Source organism: Heterodontus francisci, chromosome 7 (genome assembly GCF_036365525.1).
Source record: "Heterodontus francisci isolate sHetFra1 chromosome 7, sHetFra1.hap1, whole genome shotgun sequence".
NCBI classification, from domain to species: domain Eukaryota; kingdom Metazoa; phylum Chordata; class Chondrichthyes; order Heterodontiformes; family Heterodontidae; genus Heterodontus; species Heterodontus francisci.
In genome coordinates, this window is record NC_090377.1 from 75,152,505 (window position 1) to 75,176,287 (window position 23,783).

The 23,783-nt window shown below is 41.9% G+C and overlaps 1 protein-coding gene across 1 annotated transcript in view; it reads right to left on the minus strand.

Moving 5' to 3' along the window:
- The window catches only part of ola1 (Obg-like ATPase 1), a 246,597-nt gene that overhangs the window by 204,234 nt on the left and 18,580 nt on the right, over positions 1 to 23,783 (minus strand). Inside the window, exon 3 of the mRNA XM_068035439.1 lies at positions 4,862 to 5,005. Coding sequence (XP_067891540.1) covers positions 4,862 to 5,005 — 144 coding nt within the window. The remainder of the gene's footprint in view (positions 1 to 4,861; positions 5,006 to 23,783) is intronic.

Here is a 23,783-nt window from a genome sequence, read left to right on the forward strand (position 1 = left end):
TGGGATCCAGGGTAATTTGGCAAATTGGATTCAAAATTGGCTTCGTGGAAGGAGGCAGAGGGTGATGGTCGAGGGTTGTTTCTGCGAGTGGAAGCCTGTGACCAGTGGTGTACTGCAGGGATCGGTGCTGGAAGCCTGTTTGTAGTGTACATTAATGATTTAAACGTGAATATAAGAGGTATGATCAGTAAGTTTGCAGACAACACGAAAATTGGTGGTGTCGTAAATAGTGAGGAGGAAATCCTTAGACTACAGGACGATATCGATGGGCTGGTAAGATGGGCGGAGCAGTGGCAAATGGAGTTTAATCCTGAGAAGTGTGAGGTGATGCACTTTGGGAGGTCTAACAAAGCAATGGAATATACAATGGATGGTAAGACCCTAGGGAGTACAGAGGATCAGAGGGACCTTGGGGTGCTTGTCCATAGATCACTGAAGGCAGCAGCACAGGTAGATAAGATGGTTAGGAAGGCCTACGGGATACTTGCCGCTATTAGCCGAGGCATAGAATATAAGAGCAAGGAGGTAGGTTATGATGGAGCTGTATAAAACGCTAGTTAGGCCACAGTTGGAGTACTGTGTACAGTTCTGGTCGCCACACTATAGGAAGGATGTGATTGCAATAGAGAGGGTGTAGAGGAGATTCACCAGGATGTTGCCTGGGCTGGAGCATTTCAGTTATGAAGACCGATTAGATAGACTGGGGTTGTTTTCCTTGCAGCGGAGAAGGCTGAGGGGGGACCTGATTGAGCTATACAAAATTATGACGGGCATTGATAGGATAGATAGGAAGAAACTTTTTCCCTTAGCAGCGAGGTCAATAACTAGGGGGCAGAGATTTAAGGTAAGGGGCAGGAGGTTTAGAGGCGAGTTGAGGAGGAATTTTTTCACCCAGAGGGTGGTTGGAATCTGGAACACACTGCCTGAAAGAGTGGTAGAGGCAGGAACACTCACGACATTCAAGAAATATTTAGATGAGCACTTGAAACGCCATAAGATACAAGGCTACGGGCAAAGTGCGGGGAAATGGGATTAGTTAGGACAGGTGCTTGATGGTTGGCATAAGCTCGTTGGGCCGAAGGGCCTGTTTCTGTGCTGTAAAACTCTATGACTCTATCAGGTAGCTCAGCATATAGTGAAAACTTCCCTGCAGAGGAGGAGAAAACTGAGGACAAAAAGAAAAGGCCAGATACTAGAATAGAGACAATCCAGCAGAGAATTAAGTCTCCATAGAACGTGCCAGTGATGTTAGAAGTCACTAAAAAGTCCAGATGCCAGCAGAAAAATATATTTTGGCCCAGGAGAAAGCAAATTACTCCTCACAGCAACAAAATAAAGCTGGGAAACCAGTAGCACATTGAACTACATTTAGAAGCTCAGCGGGAGGTGGGGGGGGGGGGGGGATTGGCTGTCAGCTGCAACAGGTTACCTTAAAACTTGAAGCAACCGAGTAACAGAACAGTCACAGCAGCCAAGTCTCAACAGTGATGTCTAGTCCTGATGGCAGAAAAATCCAGGAGCCCATGAAGTCAAATTTGAGCACAGTGAAAACAATGAAAAAAGCAGGGTCGGGGGATGGGAAATGTGCTACACACAGGTAACTTTGAACTTGTAATCTGGGCTAAAATCACCCACTATTTGAGCCAGGGGATCTTAATCAGCGAAAGAAAGGAGCTTTGGCTCGCCAGGGAGAGAAGTGCTGATGAAAGGATAGTCACAAGGAACATTCACTGTTAAGACTTGGCTGCTGTGACTGCTCTGTTACGCAGTTGGTTCAAGTTTCAAGGTGACCTATTCCAGCTGACAGCCAATGCCCCACCTCCTGCTGAGCCTCTAAATGTCGTTCAATGTGCTACTGGCTTCTCAGCTTTATTTTGCTGCTGTGAGGAGTAATTTGCTTCTGAAAGAGAGGAGCTCAATTAAGAAACTGCCAGAGTATGTATCATCGAATCATAGATAGTTTAAGACACAGAAAGAGGCCACTTGGCCCATCGTGTCTGTGCTGGCCGAAAAACAATCCACCTATTCTAATCCCATCTTCCAGCATTTGGTCCGTAGCCCTGCAGTTTATGGCACATGAGGTGACCATCCAGACCCAAACAAACACAAAACCAGCCTAATTTGGCACAAATTTCCAAACTCTGATGGGCCAATCGTACGTGCAACTTTGGTGTCTATTACTCATTTTTAATTTGCTAATCATAAATTTAATTCGCCACATCTGTATTCACAATTCACCACATATGGTTCTTGGCTAATGTACTGGACAACACTACATAAGAAAGGTCAAAATACTTATTGACCAAAGAATCAAAATCAGCCACAGAACTCTTCAATGAAAAAATATACTAAAAACAAATTATCTGGTAATTTATTTCATGGTTGAGAGACTTTGTGAACTAATTGACGGTCATGTTTCACTACGTTACAACAGTAACATTTCAGAAGTAGTTCATTGGACATGGGGTGCTTTGAGATATCTAGGTCATTGATAAATTCCGTTCCACCATTGTCATTTAAGTGCTTCTGTTTTTTGTTAAAAATATTTTTTGATGAATTCATAGTCAAACTGAAGAAATGTTGGACCTTTTTTTTTTCAAGAGGGTCATCAAGAGGACATTGAAAGGACTTGTGTGGCAACATCATTTAGTGATTGTCACATGACTCAAGTTAAAAATAGAACAGAAACCCTGGTAACTGGGGGGGGGAAGAAAGAGAGGAGGGGAGATGTGTGCAGTGAAGTGACAGGTCAGTAGGTGGACTTTCTGTTTCCGGTTGCACTTTTGAATTGTTTGGAGTTGGGAATGAATGGTTTAAAAGGGGTTGGAGTTTTTTTTTAAACTGAAGGTCAGAACCCCCAGTTCAGCTCAGCACAGCCTGTTCCATCTCTTTAAAAAGACTGTAGAAGAGAAATTAATTCCCAAGGAAGGAGAGAAGACTACAACCCAGCTCAGCTTTCAAGCACTTCTCTAAAAGACTCTGAGAAGTCCACTGTGTCAACTCAGCTCGCCTCCTGTCTTTGAAGGAAAGCCTGCTAAATTTATTCTCAATGCCACCTAAAACGAACTGTTTTAAAAGATCCCTGTGACCCGTCTATGTGCACTTGGATGTCAGTTTTGGAACACAACATATGTCATCTGCTGTTTCTTCAAAAATGAGCAAGTATTGAGCCCAAGTATTTATTTTTGTTTGTAACAGAGCTCTAAACAACAATCCCTTTTATTTTTCTGGTTAACCGGTGCATGTGCGTGAGTGAGGGGCTAAGGTAAAAAGGGAACTGTACTATTTCAATCTGTATGTTTATACTTTACTTCATTACTGGTTAAGACTTGTTTTAGAATAAACATCATAATTTTGTTGTTTATTAAAGAAACCTGGTAGGTGTCTTTTATTCTGGGAAAAATAGAGTGTATGATTGACCGTATCGGTAAGTGAAAAATTTAAATATATGTTGTGACCTGTGGAGAAATGGGACTAGAATAAAAATAGTGCACTCCTCCCATCTCGGTCATAACACCATTAAATGGATAATTACATTTGTTAATTCTAAAATTAACATTCAGGAGACATTCCAGTAATTGTCAAGCCCAATTTAGTTAAATTGAAAGTTGCTTCCTGCTGTACATACATGACATTTTTCGCATATCCTTCACCAAACATCCTGTCGCTTGAGGGCTCTTACAACCTAAAGTGCTCCTTTAATGTGCAAATATTATCAAATTTCAAGTGAGGAAGAAAAAAAGTTCGGATAAACGTACAGACTGACAGTGACGATTAACAAAGAAACAAAGAAAAAGCATCAGCTAATGTCCGAGAATTAACAGGTTTTGCTCCTGAACTATAGGGGAAAAAAACAGTTGATGGGACACTCAGATGAATAAGTGAGGGGAAGATGGATAGAGGGTGGGTGAAGTCTTATACAAGCCACTACTATGAAGGCATTAAATGAAAACTAAATCATGCGAAAGGTTGCCCAAGCACACAGAGTACAGTTGATAAGGCTCACATCAAGCTTGATGGAATTGACTAAAATTTTTCCAAACACAGCTACAAATTAGCATTCCAAGGTACAAGTTTCTACAGGAACAACTGCAGGTTTTTAAAAACTAGAGGCCTACTTTAGGTCGAGCAAACGAACCCAACCAAACCACTGTGGACCAGAGCCTGACCCGGCCCAAGTCCCTCCGCTTTTGCCCCAAGCCCAACCCGGCCATCCCTTTACTTACCTCCCGACTCAGAACCTCCACGAAGCTGCCGAGCATGCGTGATGATATCATGGTGACATCACACGCTTACTGCGCAGACTCAGTTTCGTCCCAGACTCCCAGCTCAGGTAAGTATTTTATTTTTAATACTTACCGGCACAGCACTGACCCTGCGTGTCGTGTCGACCCGACCCAACTTGGACTTGGCCCAACCCATCCCGAGCCCAAAAGCCGGAGCCTGAAGATGGGCCCGACCCGACCTGAACCCGACACATGTTGCCGGGACCCGTCGGGTTCAGGTCGGGTCGGATAGTAGGCCTCTAATAAAAACAGCCAAAGTAAATAACAACTTAATTAAACAGTATGCAAGTTATTTTTACCTGCATTTATATAGCGCCTTTCATGACCTCGGGACCTCTCAAAGCACTTTAAAGCCAATGAAATACAATGTCAGCAGTTACTGAAGATGCTTCAAGGCACAAATAATTAAAAGTTCCAGTAATTTTTTTTGATATTAGACATCCAGAGAAGTTATTTATTAATTCTTGCACATCTGAAAAGCTAATTTTTTCAAAATAAAAATGCTTTAGTTTTCTAATATCTCCTTCCTAAAAGAAACAAATTTCCAAAGGAGTACTAACGTGCAATCAACATACCTGGCAGGTTTATGGTAGTGGCAGAGGAAATCAAACCGCCCATCTGGAACTGGCACTCTGCTTTCATTGGGATCAATGGTACAGAAGGGAAAGTTTTCTGCGGCTGCCTGGCTCTTTGTTAGAACGTTAAAAAATGTAGATTTCCTGTTGCACAGAAAAAAAATGTCAACCAGCTTTCTAATAAATGTTTTGATATACTTGCTTGATACACAGTGAAGTAACAGTGTTTGTGAACGGACACCCATCAAAGTCTTGCAAGGCAGAATATCCTCTTTACAAATACAGCTTGATCCAAATACTTAAAGAATGAACAAGTTTGAATGAACAATATACAAACTGGGTGGTTTTATTTTAATTTAAAAAAAAAGTCAACAGATGAAACTCCGCCGAACAAAGGCGGTGGAGGGGTGCAATTTTACATAACATATTTTAGACAACTCTAAGTAAGTCATATTCATAGAAAAAAATATTACAGTCCTAGTGGAGTTGAAGTGTTACAAAAGCCTGCAGCTGAATTGGGTATTTGCAGGGATGTGAGGTGAATTGAGATTTATTTTGCACTTCAGGCGAGGGATGGGAGCAATGAATATAATGCTTTCCTATTTTCTGCCCTCAATGTCAGCACTAAGCATTTCCATAGGTGCTTTAGTGTTGGTCAGAAGCACAATAAACATCATCACTGGCTCAGTAATACATTTGAACCCTAACCTCAAAAAAATTACTTTGTGAGATGCCAAGCAATAATCCAATTTTTTTTTAAAAATCAGCCATTATATGACCTAAATGAAACTGCTAATTTAGAACCAAAGTTTGAGCAAGGAAAAAGGAGAATGTGAGTGCAAAGGGGCTGGGGGAATAATCTGGCAGGCGGCATCACCCATTGTCAGATACTGAACAGATTTTCAACCCATTAAATTGCACAAAATCAATAATGAAATTAGGCAGGTTCAACAATCACCAGGTTACTGCCCAGGCAGAGAAGTTGAAAATTAACCCTATGAATTTGGGCAATCTCAGTAAAGTTTTTAAGCAATCATGGGATCAGTTGTAGGAACCATAAGGATTACTTATGTGGGAACACTGATACAGATCACTGGAAGGCAGATCACAGAAGACAGTAGGTCCACCTTTCTTTAAAAAATTTGTTAATGGGATGTGAGTGTTTCTGGCAAGGCTGGCATTTATTGTTCATCCATAATTGCCCTCAAGAAGGTGGTGGTGAGTTGCCTTCTTGAACCAGTACAATCCATGTGGTGTAGGAGCTCCCATATGCAATTAGGAAGGGAGGTCCAGAATTTTGACCCAGCGACAGTGAAGGAGCGGTGATATAGGTCCAAGGATAGTGTGTGACTTAGAGGGGACTTGCAGGGTGGTGATGTTCCCATGCATCTGCTGCCCTTGTCCTTCTAGATGATAGTCATGAGTTTAGAAGGTGTTGTCGAAGGAGCCTCTGTGAGTTGCTGCAGTGAATCTTATAGATGGCACACAATGATGCTCTGTGCACCAGTGGTGAAGGGTGCCAATCAAGCAAGCTGCTTTGTCCTGGATGGTGTCAAACTCGAGTGCTGTTGCAGCTGCACTCATCCAGGTAAGTGGAGATTATTCCATCACGGTCCTGACTTGTGCCTTGTAGATGGTGGACAGGCTTTGGGGAATCAGGAGGTGAATTACCTGCCGCAGAGTTTTCAACCTCTGACCTGCTCTTGTTGCTACAGTATTTATATGGCTAGTCCAGTTAGGTTTCTGGTCAATGGTAACCCCTAGGCTGACGTTGATGGTGGGTTCAGCAATTGTAATTCTGTTCAACATCAAGGGGAGATTAGATTTTCTCTTGTTGGAGATGGTCATTGCCTGGCACTTAAATGGCAAATAACATTCACGCCTCTCATCAGTCCAAGCCTGAATGTTGTCCGGCTCTTGCTGCATGTGGGCACGAATGGCTTCAGTATCTGAGTCGTGAATGCACAGTTTTCTGTACCAATCAGCAGCAAATATCCCCACATCTGACCTGATGATGGAGGGAAAGTCACTGATGAAGCAGCTGAAGATGGTTGGGCTTAGAACACTATCCTGAGGAACTCCTGCAGCAATGTCCTAGGGCTGAGTTGATTGGCCTCCAACAACCACAACCATCTTCCTTTGTGCTAGGTATGATCCCAACCAGTGGTGAGTTTTCCCCATGATTCACATTGACTTAATTTTGTTCGGAGTCCATGATGCCACACTTGGTCAAATGCTGCCTTGATGTCAAGGGCAGTCACTCACACTTCACCTTAGGAATTCAGATCTTTTGTCCATGTTTGGACCAAGACTGCAATAGGGTCTGGAGCTGAATGCCCCTAGCAGAATGAAACCCAGCATTGGTGAGCATGTTATTGCTGACTAAGTGCCATATGATAGCACGGTCAACAACACATTCCAACACTTTACTGATGATCGAGTGCAGACGGATGGGACAGTAATTTGCCGGATTGATTTGTCCTGTTTTTTGTGGACAGGGCACACCTGGGCAATGTTCCACATTGTCAGGTAGATGCCAGTTTTGCAGCTGCACTAGAACAGCTTGGGTCAGGGTGCGGCTAGTTCTGAAGCACGTCTTCAGTACTATAGCGAGGTGGTTGTCAGGGCCCATAGCGAGCACCCTACCAAATTCACAGCCATGAAAGATACATCACGGACTGTGAAAACAGCCATTTTATGAACTTTCCGCATTTTACTAATTGATACAAGGCTCAACTCGTCGATGAGGGAGAGCTTCCGGTGCAGTTTTGAGAGAAGCAGTCTCAAGTGTTAGCAGACGAGAGAATGCCAGAATAAGAAAATCAAAAACAGCACCAACCATTACTGCAGCACATCAAGTTAAAGAATTTGGAACCAAATGCTGCATGCCAGTGCTGGAATACTGTTTTGTACAAGCTGCAATGTTTTGTTTGACCACACACGGCAGGCAACGGTTCAGCACCACTTAAGAGTCTGAAAGCCATTGTAGCAGAAAGGGAGCTTATGACCTGCACTGTGGAAAACAAACACGCAAAACAAACAAGCAACAGTTTAATCTGTTAAGAAGTCAACACGTTTAAGAAATGATGGAAGGGGTCGTCGACAGTGCTATCAGGCGGCACTTGCTCAGCAATAACCTGCTCACTGACGCTCAGTTTGGGTTCCGCCAGGGCCGCTCAGCCTTGGTCCAAACATGGACAAAAGAGTTGAACTCCAGAGGTGAGGTGAGGTGATTGTGACTGTCCTTGACATCAAGGCAGCATTTAACCAAGTATGGCATCAAGGAGCCCTAGCAAAACTGGAGTCAATGGGAATCGAGGGAAAACTCTCTATTGGTTGGAGTCATACCTAGCACAAAGGAAGATAGTTGTGGTTGTTGGAGGTCAATCATCTCAGTCCCAGGACATTATTGCAGGAGCTCCTCAGGATAGTGTCCTAGGCCCAATCATCTTCAGCTGAGTCATCTATGACCTTCCCTCCATCATAAAGGTCAGAAGTGGGGATGTTCTCTGATGACTGCACCATGTTCAGCACCATTTATGTTTCCTCAGATACTGAAGCAGCCCATGTCCATATGCAGCAAGATAGGGACAACACTTAGGCTTGGGTTAATAAGTGGCAAGTAACATTTGTGTCACACAAGTTCCAAGCAATGACCATCGCAAACAAGAGAGAATCTAACCATCTCCTCTTGACATTCAATAGCGTTACCATCGCCAAATCCCCCACTATCAACATCTTGAGGGGGGTGGGGGTCCCAATGACCAGAAACTGAACTGAACCAGCCACATAAATACTGCGGCTACAAATGCAGGTCAAAGGCTGGGAAGTCTGTGGCGAGTAACTCACTTCCTGTCTCCCCATTGCCTGTCCACCATCTACAAGGCACAAGTCAGGAGTGTGAGGAATACTCTCCACTTGCATGGATGGGTGCAGCTCCAACAACACTCAAGAAGCTCAACACCATCCAGGACAAAGCAGCCCGCTTGATTGGCACCCATCCACCACCTTCAACATTCATTCCCTCCACCACGGATGCACAGTGGCAGCAGTGTGTACCATCTACAAGATGCACTGCAGCAACTCACCAAGACTCCTTCGACAGCACCTTCCAAACCCATGGCCTCTACCACCTAGAAGGACAAGGGCAGCAGATGCATGAGAACACCACCACCTGCATGTTCTCCTCCAAGCCACACACCATCCTGACTTGGAACTATATCGCCATTCCTTCACTATCGCTGGGTCAAAATCCTGCAACTCCCTGCCTTACAGCACTGTGGGCGTACCTACACCCCAAGGACTGCAGCAGATCAAGAAGGCAACTCACCACCACCTTCTCAAGGCAATTAGGGATAGGCAAATGCTGACATAGCCAGCGACGCCTATATCCCCCAAATGAATTTTTAAAAAAAAGAGATCTCAGAAAATCATCAGTTGGTTACAATGGAACTCGTGGATGCTTTTGCGAGCGCTAACATACCATTGTAACAGCATGATCACCCAAAGGGTGGTCATTCAACGTAATGTGCAAAATGGTGGTCGCTTGCCAAGTACAAATAAACTATAACAGGAAAACTCACCAAAGGTTTTTGCTACACATTCTGAAGACAATTCTAACAAATTCTATGGATGCGGAGAGAGCTGTGTCTAAACACAGAATGGTGTTCACAGCAGAGACAGGGCATGAAGAAAGAAATGTTGTAGGTTGCTTCAAGCTCACATTCAGCCACTGACTTCAGTGAGTAAAGAATGTGACAGGTTTATAGTCAGCTTTTTACAACAGTTTTTGAGTATACAATAGATGCCATTTGAAACCAGAAACCTATTTACAAATTTAAAAAAAGACAAAAAGGAGATCATTTTCATGGTCTGTTGCAACACTGCGAAATGTACGATTTAAATATGTGAAATCATGAAGTTCATGATTCTTAAAATGCCTTGACCATGAAATTTGTAAAATTTAATCATGTATTTGTTAGGGTCCTTCACATAGCTTTTGCTATATTGAGTGCCTTTAGCAGTTTCTTGATATCATGCACAGTGAATCAAATTGGCTCAAGACTGCCATCGGTGAGGTTGGGGACCTCAGGAGAAGGCAGAGATGGATCATCCACTCGGCACTTCTGGCTGAAGATGGTTGCAAATGATTCAGCCTTATCTTTTGCACTGCTGTGCTGGGCTCCATAATCATTAAGGATGGGGGTGTTTGTGGAGCCTGCTCCTCCAGTTAGTTGTTTAATTGCCCACCACCATTCATGACTGGATGTGGCAGGGCTACAGAGCTTTGATCTGATCAGTTCGTTGTGGAATCACTTAGCTCTGCCTATAATATGCTACTTCTGCTGTTTAGCATGCATGTAGTCCTGCATTGTAGCTTTACCAAGTCGGCACCTCATTTTTAGGTATGCCTGGTGCTGCTCCCGGCGTGGTCTCCTACACTCCCCATTGAACCAGGGTTAGTCCCCTGGCTTGATGGTAATGTTGGAGTGAGGGATATGTCAGGCCATTAGATTACAGATTATAGTTGAATACAATTCTACTGCTGATAGCCCACAGTGCCTCATGGAGGCCCAGTTTTGAGCTGCTGGATCATTTCTGAATCCATCCCATTTAGCACAGTGGTAGTGCCACGCAGCACACTGGAGTGTGGCCTCAGTGTGAAGACGGGATGCAATCTCCACAGGGATAGTGCAGTGGCCACTCCTACCATTACTGTTATGGACAGATATATCTGTGACAGATGGACTGATGAGGGAGAGGTCAAGTTGGTTTTTCCCTCTTGTTGGTTCTCTCACCATCTCCCAATCTGGCAGATAGCTCCTCCAGGACTTGGCCAGCTCAGTCAGCAGTGGTGCTACTGAACCACTCTTGGTGACAGACATTCAAGTCCCCAGCCAGAGAACATTCTGCACCCTTGCTACCCTCGATGCTTTTTCCAACTGGTGTTCAACATGGAAGAGTACTAAATCATTTGAAGGAGAATGGTAGATGGTAATCAGCAGGAGGTTTCCTTGACTATGTTTGACATGATGCCATGAGACTTCATGGGGTCTGGAATCGATGTTGAGGACTCCCAGGGCCACTCTCTCAGTATGACTATGACTATGTCATAGTTGCTTGACTAGTCTGTGGGACAGCTCTCTCCATTTTGGCACAACTCCCAGATGTTAGTGAGGGGACATTGTGGACGGCATCAAACTGGGCACCAGAAGTAGCAAAGGCTGGGTCATTAAGGTCATCAAGGCTTAAATACAGATTTTTGATCTACGAGGGAGTCCAGGCTGCCCAGGTTGATGCTGGGTATTCTGGCAAGTTTTATTCTTATTTGACTTTTCTGTACCAGTTTGATACAACTGACTGACAACGCAAGAAGATAAGAAATAGCAGGAGTAGGCCATTCGGCTCCTCAAGCCTGCTCCACCATTCAACTGGATCATGGCTAATCTGATTGTGGCCTTAACTCTACGTTCCTGAGTGCCCTGCATAAGCCTGGACTCCCTTGTAGATCAAAAATCTGTAATTAAGCCTTGATGACCTTAATGACCCAGCCTTCACTGCTCGCTGGCGAAGAGAATTCCAAACACTAATGACCCTCAGATCCTCTCATCTCTGTCCTAAATGGGAGACCCTTTAATTCGAAACTGTGCCCCCTAGTTCTAGATTTCCCACGAGGGGAAACATCCTCTCAGCATCTACCCTGTCAAGCCCACTCAGAATCTTGTAAGTTTCAATACATTTACCTCTTAATCTTCTAAACTCCAATGAGTACAGGCCAATCCTGCTGAACTTTTCTTCATAAGACATCTCATCCCAGGAATCAGTCTAGTGAACCTTTTCTGAACTACTTCCAATGCGTGTGTATGTCCCTTCTTAAATAAGGCGACCAGAACTGTACACAGTACTCTGGGTGCGGTGTCACCAAGTCCTGTAGAGTTATAGCAAAACTTCCCTACTTTTATACCTTCCTAACTGCTTGCTGTACCTTCATGCTGGGTTTTTGCAATTCATGTACAACCAGGTCCCTCTAGCACAGAAATCTGCAGTCTCTCGCCATTTAAAATAATATTCTGCTTTTCTGTTTTTCCTGCCAAAGTGGACAACCTCACATTTTCCCACATTATACTTGCTCGGCCATTTCAGAGGGCAGTTAAGAATCAACCATATTATTGTGAAACTGGAGTCACATGTAGGCCAGGCCAGGTAAAGACAGCAGATTTCCTTCCCTGAAGGGCATTTGTGAAATGGATGAGTTTTTATAACCATGATCATTACTGAGACTAGCTTTTTATTCCAGGTTTATTAATTAAATTTAAATTCCTCCAGCTTCTGTGGTAGGATTTGAACTCGTGTCTCCGAATCATTCGTCCAGGCCTCTGGATTACCAGTCCAGTAACTACCACGATGCTACCGTTCCCATATTGTATTTGTTTTACTGCTGGCTCTTCATCCAGAGCTACCTATTCTATTTCCCTGCCTTTCCCCCATATCTTTTTTTATTCTTTATTTCCAATGCTTGTCCAATTTCCTTTGAAATAATAGCCACTGCCTCAATAGCCACTTGTGGTAAAGCTCAGTGTTTTAATAACCTCCAAAAGTATATTTTTTAAATTTGTACTTGATAACCTTGAGTTTATTGCCCCTGCTATTGATCTACCCCATGCTCTTGAAAGAAAGCCGTTAAACAAATTGCAAACAAAGGAATAGTTCGCAAATCACCTGATTTGGCTCGTCTTGGGGAAAAGGCATGCGTTGTGGGCCCGGTGAAGAAGGCGTTTTCACTCCTGAAGTGTAGTTAGGTGGATTTGATAGCTGGAGTTGTATATCGAAGTCATTGCACGATTCTCTTGAAAAGGTAGATTTTCAGCAGGTCACAAAGTTAATTCTTGTAGTGTCATCACTAGGAGGTTGTTTTTCTGTACGGGTGGTCTTGAAAAGGAACAGGTTCAGAGACCTTAAGATGTTACAGCCTCCAGTTCTTCTAAGGCACGATGGTACGGCCTGGTCTGCCTTTTCCTTCAGTCTGTATTTTAAAGATTATTAGGAGCCCAAAATGGCTGTCCTACCATGTGACTTCTCAGTTCCTTTTCCAAAAATGGTGGATGTCTAGATTGATGAGCCCCACTCTCGTTCATTGTAAGACATTCATCCTGAAAAGTGTAAAGACAATCACCTTCTTTGGTTCAGAAGAAACCCATTCAATTCAGGACTGTCTTCTGATGGTTTCAGGATGGGCGTTGAGAACACCTCTCAATCTGGAAGGTATTCTTTTGTCCTTTCAGGCAGTGAGTCAGTTATTGAATACAAAGGCCGCAGGTCAGCTTTGCAGCCCATGTCCACTTTAATGTCCATTGTGATTTATTTAAAATAAAAAGGAAAATTCAGTTCCAGAAGATGCTATACTGAATATAGTCCATGTTTAAAGTTATGAATAGGGCATGCCTATACTGGGCATGACAAGAGCCATGAGGGTGCTAACGGTCTTGGAGGTCTCATTTATGAGAAAAAACTATAGAAACTTGGACTGTGCAATTTTGAAAGAAGTGCTCTTCTAGAAGTATAGAATATTATAAATTGTTTTTAAAATATAAATGTGAAACATTTCTTTAATTTAAACTGACAGTAGAACAAGGTAAAGGCCTGCTCGGGTCTAGAAAAAAGAACCCGACAGAACTACATCGGACCCGAGCCCGACCTGGCCAGAATCCTTCCATTTTTTCCCGCACCCAACCCGAGCCCTTCCCAACCATAGTGCACTCACTGTACTTACCACTTTTGGATGGATGGAATGGAAGGAAGCTGCAACATGAGCATGATGACGTCATAGAGACGCTCACTACACAGACTCAGTCTGTGGAGTCCGGATGCACATTTCCCTCCTTGTCGTCCCGGACTCCCAGCTCAGGCAGGCTTACTCACTCAACTTCCCTTTTCCTCCCAGCAGAGCAGAAGGTAGTACTGTGTGTGTCCGACCCAGACCCAGCCCGACCTGAGCCCGAAACCGGACTCGGAAGAGCGACCCAACCCGAACCATGTCGTCGGTCCGGGTCCGGTAGCAGGCCTTTAGAACAAGGTGGACGGACGTTTTAAACTAGCGAAATGCAAATTTAGGACTGATATCAGGAAGGCCCCACACAGTGATCAGCACATATTCTGATAAGGTGGTGGAAGCGAATCTCCTAGAATCTTTCAAGAACGATGAGCTGAATAGACTCTCTTATCTATAATAATATTGTGATCTTGCAGTTGGTAGATCAATAGCAGGGGCAATAAAGTCAAGGTTATCACAGGAAAAATTAAATACATTTGTGGAGGTTATTAGAACACTGTGCTTTACCACAAGTGGGCTATTGAGGTAGTGGCTATTATTTCAAAGGACATTGGATAAGCATTGGAAATGAAGAATATAAAAAGATATGGGGGAAAAGCAGGGAAATAGAGTAGGTTGCTCTGGCTGAAGAGCCAGCAGTAAAACAAATACAATATGGGAACGGTAGCATTTGGAGACACAAGTTCAAATCCGCAAGAGCGAGTGAGCAAGAAAGTGATGAGCGAGTGTAAGAGAGAGTGAGTGACGTAACATTAGACTTTCGGGTTGAACACGTGAATTTTTAAAATCCTCGAAAAGCGTGCTGCTGGATATTCAAATTGGCCATACAGTCAGGGGTTAAGAAACACACACATCTTCCTTTTCAAAAACAGACTGATTACAGACAGTAAAGGGAAAAGAACTGGCGTTTCAGTTCTCTCTCAATGCTGTTTGTAACGCTCTTTTTTACATTGCCTCCAGTGTTCAAATGTCGCTCTCATACGTTGGTGACCAGAATTCAAGGTACGGTTATGGCTTCCTCAGACCTATATTCTTCTGTTTTGGCTATATAGGTCAACATTCTATTGACTTTGTTGAATTTTGGTTTGATATTTTGAGCACTAAGTTTACTAAAACTATGAGATTTTCTTTCAAATTCATCCTTGGCTATTTTAACTGCAAAGAATACATGTGCTGCTCATTTTTCTTGACATAGCTCCCAACAAATAGGAATTGCTTTCCCCCCTTGTCAATCTCTAATTAATTTCCACATTTTTTGCCGAATCCTCACAACTTTGCGCTGAACTAATGATCCATCTTGATCTTGTTAAATGCCTTTTGAAAGTTTAGGTACCCTCTGTCTTATGGGTTTCCACAGGACACTTGGAATGTTACTTACTGAAGCAAGTTGTGGAGGTTCTTCAGGCAGGATCTTTCCTTTCTGATCTATGTTGGCTACTGCGTACTAGCTTATTATTGTACTGATGTTCAGATTTACTCCTGTTAACTAATTTGATTATTTTACATGGAATGGAAGGGAGACAAATGGGTCTATAGTTGCCAAAGTCTTAATTGTTATGTCCATTTGAACATGGGCACCAAGTTATCCCATTTCAAACTACTGGTACCTCCTCAGTGTCCAGTGATTCCCTCAAATCTGTTCCCTTGTTTCTTTTAGCATTAAAAGAGAATAAGAACCAGTGGTCATCTTGACCTAGTATTTGTAAATGACCTGGACAAAGTACAAAAAAAGGAAGTCATGTCACCCTGGAGGGCCAGCAAGCAAGCTTAGAATGATGAAGTTCAAAATGATCTAGGATTCACAAACAGCGACGACCAGAAGTTAGGCATATAAACTTTATAAAAGGTTAATTTCAGAGAAGTGAAGGGCAATTGAAACAAATTGATCGGAGTTGGTTATTCAACACTTCAATACAGAACTGGAACATCTTTTAAAGTCACAATGTTAAAAATACTTATCTAAAACTAGCAAGTTCAGACTAAATAGACAGATCAAATAACAAGCAGAAACAGTAAACATTCTAAATGACTGCTTTCTCCAAGTCGCCACAAGGATAACATGAGCAATATGCCTACCCTAGAGTTACCCCAGGCAAAACTAATAACTTTGATATAATTGAGATGGCGGTCATAGACGGGTTAAGAAAGCTCCATCTAGGGAGCAAGGTTACAAGATATTGTTGGGCTATAGCTAACCTGAAATAATCAAATTAAAAGTGGGTGTCAAAAGAGAAAACGTGTTCCATTCATCAGCACAGACATTCCTAGCTGTGACAATAAAATACAAAAATTCTAAGAAAATAATGGCAATTCCTGGTATTTTAAAGATGCAATACTCCATATTTGCAGCCTTGGAGGAATCACTGAAACATTTACATTTCAATTTTCAACAGCAGGTTCCATTTTTTCACCCACTTCATATTTCTTTTGAGAGAGCCCAGAGATTTTCTGTGGTGTTGCTTGCATGTTATATAACATCTAGAATGTGGCTGAGATTGTCAAGCATGGTTTCCTCCAAGGCAGGGGCAAGGGGATGTTCAATAGAACTCAGCACAGCAGAACGTGCAAAATTCATCTCACTTGGGAAGAGTGAAATTATTCAGAGTGTAGTACAGTGGAGGGAATGGGGGAGGGGGGTGGAGAAAGTGAACAAATATTCAGTAGAACAGACAGGCCAGTGAGGAATAACAGTCAGCAGAGAGCAACATGTGAAATAGGAAGGATGACATTCGGCAGAGTGCAATCTAGTAGGGGTAACACTAAGCAGAGCACAGTGGAGTAATGAGAGGAACTTGCTTGCATCTAGATTTAATTTCAATTCAAAAACCTCCATGTGGGGCAAAAATCTGTCCAATCAGAAAACTGGAATGCATCTTCTGACCACTGGAAATTGACAGTAGTAAGCCTACCCATTAATAAAATGAGCTACAGGCTCCCATTTCCAAGTTTTCACCTTCCCTTTCAAGTCTTGTAAATAGAGAAGAAAGTGGCCGCATTTTGTGAGTTGCAATGTTAGAATGACACACATACATTGGCATTGGCACACTGTAGGAGTATACAATTTAGCTGTGCCTCATTGTTCAACTCATGGGAGATGGAGCAGAGCTCAGGAGCAGCCCTCCAAATAAAAAATATTTCAAACATACATTTCCTACTCTCGATAACAAAATAACCAGGCTCATTTTCATAATCACAATTGCGATATTTTAAAGTTTGAAGCACTGGCCATCTTCAAGTCATCTGGTATCATGTCTTAGCAATTGTTAATAGTTTTCATTCACACATTTTACTTTTCAATGCATTCCATCCGGCCCGATGACATTTCCAATATAATTTGGTGACATTTATTTTCTTCTTTGAATGAATACATCTATTACCACAATTAACAGAAAAAAGTACACTCCCATTTTTGTTTTAAATCATGAAAACAAAAGCAGTGGGAACAGTCCTTCGACCTACTGGATAAATACTGACCCAGTAGGCCAGACCTACCGAATAATGCACAAGGCATGTCACTAGTACCTGACAATTCAATGACGTTTTCTTTCCGTATGTTATGCGAAAGTAAATACAATAAATTTAAGTTCATAAAGGAGCATTAAAAAGTGTGTAGGAGTGTGGGAAACTAATAAAGTCAATCAAGTGCCCAAGGTTCACAGATGCAACTGGCCACAATCCCTCAAATGTATTACGGTCTTCGTGTTGGTTTAGTAATCTCTTTAGCCCCAAAGTGGAGAGAGCTTTACTGTGAATCTAGCCCATACAATATGCAATTTCAGATTTCTTTATTCTGACACTGGATGACAAGATTGTTCCAATATTCAGCACTGAAACATCACACTGGTGAGTATGTAATTTGACAGGAAAACAGAAAATGAGAAGCCTAAATAAAACATCTGTAAATCTAAAAAGGATATCACAAAATACACCATTTCATGTCAAAACTATTAGAAAATAGATAGCTGCTGTTTTTTCCTTATTTTCTTTGTGAAATGGCATGTCAGGAGTCAATTAAAGACAACTGCAAATGATAGGAAATGCTATAAAGTAGTTCTCAAACTGGGATTCATGGATCCCTGAGGGTCCACGGAGACTTTCTTGGATGCCCTTGAAATAAAGAAGTGTACACCAAGCAGGGCCAGCTCACAGCTGAGGCGAGAGCAGCGTGCGACCGCCACACATGCAGCAGAGTGTGAGCTGGCTATGTTACCTCGCACAGCAGCTTGCATGGAGGAGCACTGAGAGCAGCATGAAGATCATTACATCTGTAGGTAATCTGTAAGCAATTACCCGTTTTTTTAAAAGCATTACTAAAATACTTTATCTGCAGCACTTTCATATTATGAAAGTATTAGTACAATTTAGATGGGGAGAATTTGTGATTACTAATCCTTTTGAAAAGGAGTTCTTCGATCAAAAAGTTAAAGAACCGCTACTATAAATAAACCCACTCCTCAATTTGAGTACTACCTTACTGAACACCAATGCAAAGGGTTTTGTTAACATTGAAAGCATTTCTGTACAGTAAATACAAATGCAGCTGTACAAACTCACAGATCGGCCCCCTTTCTAGAAGCACCACAATGTTTCAAATGTGTTGTGATGGCATGTGTACAGTTCTCAACAGATAGGTAGAGGACCCAAGTACAAGTAAAGTGTCTCAAACTATCAACTGCAGTTAAAACTGCAGAGAAGGCAGCAATTTTGCAGCCATGTGTTTTTCATTACCAATGATTGTTGGTGGAAACGGAGGTCAGAAATGGTGTCTGTATTTGAATTTGGAAATGAAAACAAAAATCACATTTTAAAGTCAGTCAGTTTATACTGGGATGTGTCTATTCCACGACCATTTTTGACCGATCTAAAGATTCATCCTTAAGACAGAAAAAATTCATTTTGGTAATTTCAGCTACAGCAATCATAGTAATTGACAGGAAAGAAATTACAACACCCACAGCAACAGTTATTTTTGTCCCCCAAAAGATCATATTTTGTTCATTTTAATGATTAATTCAATACATTCCAGGGGCCCATAACAGGAATAGTTTGGTGAAATTCATTCATAAATCTAGAGTTGAATGATGCAGCCAAAAGTATTAAAAACTCTGCCACACGGAGATAGTAGTAGAAACTAACAACCATCCCTTTCTTTAACGCGAACCACTTAGTCTATAATGCCTTGTCTGCTATCACACCTTCTCATATCATGGACAATTTTATTCTGATTAAGAAGAGCCATGTATAAAAAATTAATTTTTCCTGCGGGGTTCATCCACATATGGTGGAAACCTTAACACTAACTAAAAGGATAATATTCTACACACACTTCAATCAAAAGTAAAAGCAGAGCGCCTCAGCTGGATTATCAGAAATCTATGCATCAATGCACATAATTTTGTAGCAGTTTAGAAAATGAAATGAACTTTTGACCTCTCAATTCATTTACCAGTAAACTATTGTACCATATGACCCATCAACAACAGAAGAACCAAGTGTGTAAATGTCAAAACACTGTCAGGACCGTGGCACTTTGGAAATGATGTTGTCAAAAAATGACACATAAAATGCAAAAGCCTTCCTCGTTGCTGATGTGAAATGGTAATGAACAATGATGGAGTTTTCCTTTACAAGATGCCACATTGTTCCTATCAACCACATCCTGGAAAATAAGGCTAATGATTTGCATCAGAATAACAACCACGACATCTGTAGTTATTCTCATTCATTTTTGATATCTATACACAGCACATCAGTTTTAAGTGTGAGATGAATGCACAAATACAATGCACTTACTTGGAAATGTTAGCTGTATTCACTGATGTAAAATGCTCAAAGACGGAACAAAATGTTGCAACATCAGAGTATTATGCAGTTGCAGTATTCTGTAGTTTTGTGCTCTCCATTAAAAAGGAGCATAAAAGCAATGGAAAAAGCAGCACAGATTCACTGGATGTTACCAGGGGTGAGAAGTTACAGTTACAAAGAGACACTCCCCCACACCCTCCCCGCCAAAGCAGAAAAGGTTAATAGGGAACAGAGTTATTGCTTGAACACCATTATTTTGCAGAAAAGTAACCTTACAACTTCAACAGAAAAATAATGTATATTTGCACATGCAGTATTTAAAAGTAGTGATAAACTCAATGACAAAAATCGGGGAACATTTTGTAGCGACTGCCATTTTATTTTGAACACGGTGGGGAAGGGTGTCATGCGGGAATAGAACATATAATAGACTCTTAATTATGACCAAGAGTCAATCCTTTCACAAACATAAGAATGGCTGTTCAGTTTCAGGACTGACAGCCCCAATTTCCACCAACTCTTAAGGGAAGTGTCTTCCCACTGCCAAATAGTACTCCAGTACTGTATGGCTTCTTTGAATTCTCAACTCAACCCAAGTCCAAATTTCTACAAATGACTGAGGACAATGGAAGCACAGCTAAATCAAGTTCCACGGTACTGTAAACTAATACACTGTTCTAGAAGAAGACTTGGTTGCTGGTCTGAAAGAGATTCCAAGACAAAAACAAGCAGGAGACGAGCATTGTGATGAGCACACCACATAACAATTTAACTTTGTAGGCTATCATTTTTCACCGTCCTGTAATGAAAATTGCAAACTTTTAGAACGACTGTGAATATCACCGCAGCAGAGTCGTAATACAATGCACTCTCCCTGCACCACCTACCCACCCCCCCACCCCGCCTTCTTACAGATCTTAGTCTTAGCAAGAAAACATGCTCCAAAAAAAATTAATCTGCTAAAAAAAAAAGGTTTTATTTGTACACTAAGTGGGAGGAAGTCTTTTTCACATGTGTTGCGACCTACTGCTCCAGTTAAAGCCCCCAATCAAAATGATTGTGGTGGGAGAAACACAATGTTACTTCAATCCCATCCCTCCACAGATCACCGAACATATCATTTTAAACTTTCCAAATTAAAGAAAGACCCATCCAAATTGTACCATCTATCAATCCCCTAATGAGGCTAACCAAACCAGGCGCCTTTAAATCAACAAATTAACTGTTTAATTAGAAAAACTAAATTCTTAAATACTACGAAGATATAAACAACATTTAAAATAGAAAAAATTAGAGTCCTTGCAAATTTATGCTCCTGCCGGATGTGAAACAGTCCAAGGCTGCCTGAAGTCCTCACAACCGTCCAATGGGGAAAAATAGTTCTGCAACAGTCGAGCAGTCCATAGTCTAATCCAGAAGTTGAAATTGTTGCTCCTTTTCCAGCCATGAATTTCAACAATTAAACAACTTGCAAACACTTTTTAATGAATCAATTTAGCTTCAGAATTTTTGAGGGATAAAAGATTGTCACAGTCTAACTTCCCTTCCTTCAGTTTAAATTATCAGAGATCTGTGTTTTGGCTTGATGTTTTAGAATTTTGAGAGAGAATAATAAACAGACTAAATTCTCTTCCTTCAGTTTAAATGGTCCAAGAGCTCTCCTTTCAGGTGCTAACACACAGCTGTCAGTCTGTCCTCTATTAGGACAGGCTGTTTGCACTATAAGCCAGTTCAAACTTAAATTGTAACAAACGTATCACTCGATGCTCAGTCCAAGTAGCTGTATCCAAGGCAACGAGAATGCACCCTTTGAATCGCAATCTCTGAATGGCTGTATCCCGTGGCAACAAAAATGCATTCTTTGACTCAGTTCTGGAGCCTGCTGCCTTAAAGCAGTACGGCTCTTTCTCCCAGCCTTAAAGGCACAGCGCATTCTTCCCCCAAAAAAACTACAGGATCATAACACCTCCACCCCTGGTGGAATGAAACACCATTCTTGGAATGCGTTCATTACAATGGGTGAAAAATACAAGTTGAAAAAACCCTAACACATTTTTTTCTGCATTTACAGGCATACACTCTTCTAAAATGTTAAGACTACAGCAACAAGTTGCACCAGAACATTTCTGCTTTAAATTTTCAAAAGGTTGTCCCAAGTAACCCATTTCCAATTTACCAGCATAGCCTTCCAATTGTTTCATGTTTTCCCTCCAAGTGTTCCTATTGTCCATCACCTCAACTAGGTGAACTGCACAGCTAGGAGCACTACCCACTACTGGATTCACTATTCTGAGAATTTTCTCAAGCACCCCTTAGCCTATGTGGCATCACTTGACACTGGAAAACCCAGTTCAATGTAACAGAAGCTGATTTTTCTTACCCTGGAGCGTCAAAGGAAATTGACAGTATCCTTCCAACACATCTGTCTCTTCAAGACACATTGGGTTGCCCACTCTGTCCTTGCAGTCCTTCAAATGAGAATTTGGGTAGAAGTCTGCCTTCTTTACCACAGTGACTTTTCTAGAGTCTATGCAAGTTTGAGCCATCCCACCAGGTTTAGACATCAAGACCATCGGCGAATTCCAGCTGTCCTGACTAGGTTCAACTAACCTGCCCTTCAGTATGCATTGTATTTCTGCTTCCACTTGGGCCTGTCTGTCTGGACCTAAGCAACAAGGATGTTGTTTTAAAGGAATGGCTCCCCTTATACCCACATCATGTGTGGCTACGGGTGTACATCCTGGCTTATCCCTACAAACTTTCTGAAACGTTGTAAAAGCCCTGGTTAGGACTTCACACTGTTTTGCTTCTAAGTGTAAAAGCCTATTGTTATTTTCCTACCCATTCTGTATTTGCTAATCTGACAGTTAGAGGTTCAATCTGAGAATTTCCTAGGCCTACTTCTGCCTCATCCTCACTATCCTTTTCCTTCTCAACAGTCCCAATTACCTGGCTTATCCTCCTCCCTGTGGTAATATTGTTTGAGCATATTAATGTGACACAACTGGTTCTTGTTCCGGCGATCAGGGGTATCAATCAAGTAACCTACCTTACTCACTCTTATGATCACTCAATATGGGCCACTGAACTGAAATGGTTCTCCCTGCAACAGTAACAATACTAATACTTCATCCCCTGGTTTTATGGTAGGTTGTGGTTTTCCCACCATTGGACAGGTATGGCATGTCCTACAAAATTGTCTCACATCCTTTGTAAGACCTGGCCAGTAACAATATTTGCTTATGTGTGATTTGGTCTTCCAAATTCCAATATGTCCAGAAAAAGGAATGTCATGTGCGAACCTTAATAATCCTCATCGATATTTTGTTGGTACCACTATCTGTTCAACAACAGTCGAGTCTTCATCGGCAGGCCTATGAGGGGGGGGTCACCATTTCCTCCTCAAAACCCCGTTTGCCATATAATAGCCTTCCGGAACTCCTCTCGCCTCATCTTCTGTCAGAGCTGTCTGTGCTATTCGGTATATCTCTGGATCAGCTTGCTGTGCTGCAAAGATTGATGATCTGTAAACCGTCTCATTTGGATTATCTAAATCCCCAAATAAGGTTTCTGATGCTTGGCTATATATTTGTGGTGCCCCTTTTACCTGTTTAGCCATTGCTCAGGTAACTACACACGCAGGAAATATTCTCGGAACTTGTTCCTGTAATTGCTCAGTTTCCTAAATTTTACTTGGTTCCTCTGTAACTAAAGGAGAAACTGATATTTTTGATCCAACCAAATCATTTCCTAGGAGTAAATCAATTCCCTTCTCTGGTAAACGGAGGACAAAACCTACAGTAACTACCCCAGATATTAAGTCACTCTCTAGGTGTACTTTATACAAAGGTATGGGTATACACACCCCGCCAATTCCATGAACTAAAACTTTAGCGTTCAAGGCGCTCTCTGGTGAAAACCTCATATCTTTCCCCAGCAAGATTGTTTGGGTTGCTCCTGTGTCCCCGAGTATAATGATAGGTTTTCCTGCCTCACTTACAAGATACGGAGTTACTCTCCCCTTTGACAAAAAATTACTACCCTCAGGTATTTTATTCTTAACCTCTACACTCCTTTTAGTTTTAGTATCTGGTTTCACATTCACAGCTGTCGTTAAAGCTATAGCCTGGTCTGCTATACTCTCAGTCAGAGTCTTTTCCTCTGCACTAACTTTGTGTACCCCAACAAGTCCTATGGGTTTATCTCGCAACTTCCAGCACTCTGAACAAAGATGACCCGTTTTGTGGCAATGATAACACGTTAGCTTGCGAACCTCACTTCTACCTT